We start from the raw sequence: 4,321 nt of genomic DNA, 5'->3' as shown, positions 1-4,321 counted from the left end.
GTGGAGCTCCCCAATTAAAACAAGCTTGGAAGCAGGAGTGGCATCCACTTCCATAATAGCTTGCCTCCGGAAACTCTATGAACTTAGAGAAACAATGAGAGTTATTCATGTGAGTTTTGTGGTTGAATACTATCAAGTGGGAATTGACCTATAACGGATCCTGCAGCTGGTTTTCAGAGGCAGTAAATCCCCAGGAGGAGATTGCCCATCTTTCTGCTGTGGAGCAGCTGTTGGATTTGAACATTCTCCCTTTGCATTTGCAGCAAATTCCTTATCAATACATAGGTGTTCAGTTCCTGTCCCTTGAAATTTTCTTTACCCTAAGGGCTAGTCCAACCCCATAGTATCAGGATTTAGGGAGCTCTGGTTGCCTAGTGGCAAAAGGCTGCACTGTAATCCCAAAGGCACACAGTTCGAGGTCACCAGCTGCTCCGCGGGAGAAGGATGAGCAGTCTCTTCCCATACAATTAAGTGCGTCTGAAAACCCGCCGGAGGGTCGGTTCAGACTCTATGGTACACAACAACAAGGTCATTTTTATCTGATACTAATACACTTAATCCTGCTTTCCCTTTAGAGAGCTCTGGTGGTGGAGTCCTTAGGGAGTTGTGCCGTTAACCCAAAAGTGGAGTCTGTGATGGTTTGAATCCACCAGCAGCTCCACAAGAGAAAGATGAACAGTCTCTTCCTATGCGATTTATAGCCTACATGCCCCGGAGGGTCAGTTATGAAATGAGCATTGAGCTGTTCCTTTAGCGCACTCTCGTGGCACAGATCATAATGAGCTGCACTGCAGACTCAAAGCCCCAGCTTTCTGTTGGCTTAAATATACCAGTGGCTCTGCAGGAGAAGGTTGGGCAATCTCCACTCACCAGTGTGGTTTGCAGTGTGAAACCCAGCGGAGGATCAGCTGTGAGTCGACCAGACTCCGGTAATGAGGGTGAGCTTTCCTCCTATTAATGCTTTCATGATGTACCCCCTGTTTTTTAACTGCCAGAAGTGCAGGCTGGGTTTAGAAAGGGACGTGGTACAAACTGTGCTGACTCTGAGACAAATGGGAATCCCAGAATACTTAATCATGCTAATGCAAAACCTATACTTGGACCAGGAGGCAGTCATCAGAACAGAGCAGGGAAACACTGCATGGTTGAAAATTGGGAGGGGTGCTCACTGCGGCACCACATATACTAAAATTGGAATGATACAGAGAAGATTAGCATGGCCCCTGTGCAAGGATGACACTCAAAATTGGGAAGGGTGTATGCCAGGGATGTGTCCTGTCTCCATACCTTTTCAACCTGTATGCAGAACAGATTATCTGGGAGGCTGGGCTGTATGAGGAAAAATGTGGCTTCAGGATTGGAGAAAGATTTATCAACAATCTACATTATGCAGATGACTCAACACTGCTTGCTGAAACTGAGGAGGACCTGAAGCGCTTGCTGCAAGGGGTCAAGGACTGAAGCCTTCAATATGGATTGAGGCTAAATACCAAGAAAACAAAGATTCTCACCACTGGATCAATTGGCAGCATCAGGATGGATGGTGAAGAGATTGAGATTGCTGACAGCTTTAGTTTGCTTGGCTCCACAGTCAACACTCTTGGCACCAGTAGCCAGGAAATTAAAAGACATATTGCGATGAGAACGTCTGCTGTTAGGGACCTCTTCAAATTCCTGAAGAGCAATGGTGTGTCTCTGGAGACCAAGGTGCGTCTGATACAAGCCATGGTCTTTGCAATCACTTGTTATGCATCAGAGAGTTGGACAATGACTAGGGAGGATAGAAGGAGAATTGATGCCTTTGAGCTGTGGTGTTAGAAGAGTATTGACTATACCATGGACTGCCAAGAAAACGAACATGTTCGTCCTAGAGAGGGTTAAACCAGGCTGCTCCTTGGAGGCAAAGATTCTGAAGCTTCATCTGACATACTTTGGACAGGTTGCAAGGTGGTGGGACAGTGCAGAAGAGGAAGACCCTCTATGAGGTAGATTGATTCAGTGAAGGGGGTAATCAGGGTAGGTGTGTCAGAGACAGTGAGATTGGCACAGGACAGAGCAGGGTTTAGGGCTGTTGTACGTAGGGTCACTTTGAGTTACAGGTGACTCAAGGACACATAACAACAGCAACACGTGTGTTGTTACATTTGAAACAAGTTTTTGTAGGTGGTGCATAACCAACCCATAGCAGACCCTCCAGTGGGTTTTCAGAGGTAGGCACATAACAACAACAAATCACACAGGAGGAAAAACACATAATTTATGCCTTTAATTGGTATAGTTAGAGCATTTACATTTCTGTAATTACTGGTATATGTCAAAGCTTGTGTATTCCGTTTTACTTTGGTTTTCTGTCTGTTCTGTGTTTTTTATCTTTTATTCCCCCCATTCTTTTCTAGTCATGGCTCTCTTGCCATATTTAAAATATACATCTTTTCAAATCACTGTCTTTTGATGTTGTCATTTTATCAGTTAAACTTAAAAACCTCCCCTCTCTTTCCATCCCTTGACCTACCCGTGTTTTTTTACATGCACTTATAACCACCCGTATAATGTGTTTTGCTGTAGCCATTGAGCATAATCTTGAACATCAGGGAGGAGAATTAAACACACTGCCACCCAGTTGATTCTTAGGCATAACTACTCTTCGTCCAGTTTTCAGTCCATGTTTTTCTCATGGGTTTTTTTTCTTCCTGATGTTTCAGATGCGTCTTTCCTCATTTCCTTTCTGTTACAAGAACTTCCCTTACCCATTCTTCTAGAGAAGGTATTGCAACACAGTTTCATAGTTTTCATTCCTGTCTTGATTTCCCCTTCATGTCTGGAGGGTGTTTTTGCTGCATGTCACATCATGACAGGCAGTGTTGTGTTTTAGAATGTGTATTTTTAGAGACTGAGTTTGCTTTTTTCCCCTTTGTGAATGAATTCATAGGCTTCCTCGAAAGATGTTGTTAGACAGCTGTGTCAGGAGAGCTTTTCCAGATCGTCCCTGAGCTCAGAAAAACTCCTGGATAGTACGTGCTCCAGCCTGTCCGTGACCCAGGAAGAGGCAGGTCAGGTGAGTGTGTTCAGAAATGCCTGTTGATAGTTGAATCCCCTTAACTCCTCAATCACTTTCTCCACATTCCAGTTACTACTGTTACAAAGAACTATTCCCCCTTAAATGTCTGTTCATGTTACAGGAAAATTAAGGTGGTGGGGGTTTTTACTCTGCGCCATCAAGTCGGAACCTACTCGGACCTGACCTTCCAGTGGGTTTTCAGAGGTTGAAAATGACATGAGACGAGAGTGTCCATCTTTTTCCCTCAGAGCAACTGGTGGATTTGAACTGTTTTCCTTTGGAGTTGCAGTGCAACTCCTTACTAGTAGACCACCAGATCTCCCTAAAATTAAGGTGGTTTGCTTTTCCCTGTCTTCGTGGACCTCAGACTGTTTCCTCGGAAGTAGGTGTCGTTGGGAGGACTGCACCCAGAGTCAGAGCTCCTGGTCATTTCCCTTTTCAGAGCACACCTTTTTGTGATTTTCTTTCCTAATCTGTAACATGCTGATGCCCATGGAGCAGACATCCTGGGGATCTTAGGATAGCGCCCGCTTTTGGACCCGAGAGGTGTGCCAGGCTCCCCTCAGGCCCCCTCTGCATGATGCGTAGATCCCAAGCCTTCTCTTCTTGCCCCTTTACCCCACATAAAATCCCCATCTGCTCCGTTCACCTGGTCTCGGCTAGTGGCCGAGAGGAAGGTGATTCACGGTGAGGCTGTTGCACTGACAACCTTACCATCCCCAGGGAAGTGCATTTCAAAAACGAGTGGGTTCATCCAAATCGGCCTGTATTAATATTTTAAAATCTGATTGGAGCTTTATAATTGACCATTAGCTGTGTTGTTGTTGTGTATTGTGGAGTTGGAAACGACCCATTGCTGACTCTCTGGTGGGTTTTCAGAGCCAGTGAATCGCACGGGAGGAGATTGCCTGTCCTTCTCCTGTGTAGTTGCTTCTGGCCTCAAACCCTGTGCCTTCAGGATTGTAGTGCAGCTTCCTGCTACTAGTCCACCAGAGCTCCCTAGCTATAGAAAAGTAAAAGGCTGAAGTAGGTTCCCAGAAGTGTGCGGAAGGCTTTGTTTGGCTTCTCCTAAAAGTAGGTGGTAAGGCGTGAACTTGTCTGCAGGGAGTTACTTAGGCAGTCATTCTGGAAAATACAAAGGAAAGAGGGGGAAGTGGAAAGAAGCACACCCCATAAGAAGAGGCAATGTTGTGGATTAGGACTACTAAAGTTTTTCCAAGCTTTTCTTGAATGAAGTTTACAGTCCTTGGTTTTAGTCCTAGG

At 45.3% G+C, this 4,321-nt stretch overlaps 1 protein-coding gene across 2 annotated transcripts in view; it reads left to right on the top strand.

The window, feature by feature from the left end:
* The window catches only part of COMMD9 (COMM domain containing 9), a 13,804-nt gene that overhangs the window by 2,977 nt on the left and 6,506 nt on the right, over positions 1 to 4,321 (top strand). The window contains exon 2 of one of the 2 annotated variants that reach the window (XM_006883761.1): positions 2,930 to 3,055. The exons of the other annotated variant lie outside the window; for it this stretch is intronic. Coding sequence (XP_006883823.1) covers positions 2,930 to 3,055 — 126 coding nt within the window. The remainder of the gene's footprint in view (positions 1 to 2,929; positions 3,056 to 4,321) is intronic. 2 annotated transcript variants of the gene reach the window in all.

This window comes from Elephantulus edwardii, unplaced genomic scaffold (assembly GCF_000299155.1).
Source record: "Elephantulus edwardii isolate Elephantulus edwardi_28Jun2011 unplaced genomic scaffold, EleEdw1.0 scaffold00029, whole genome shotgun sequence".
In the NCBI taxonomy this organism is placed as follows: Eukaryota; Metazoa; Chordata; class Mammalia; order Macroscelidea; family Macroscelididae; genus Elephantulus; species Elephantulus edwardii.
Note: the sequence above shows the minus strand (reverse complement) of the source record. Positions and strands in the feature narration are given on the sequence as shown.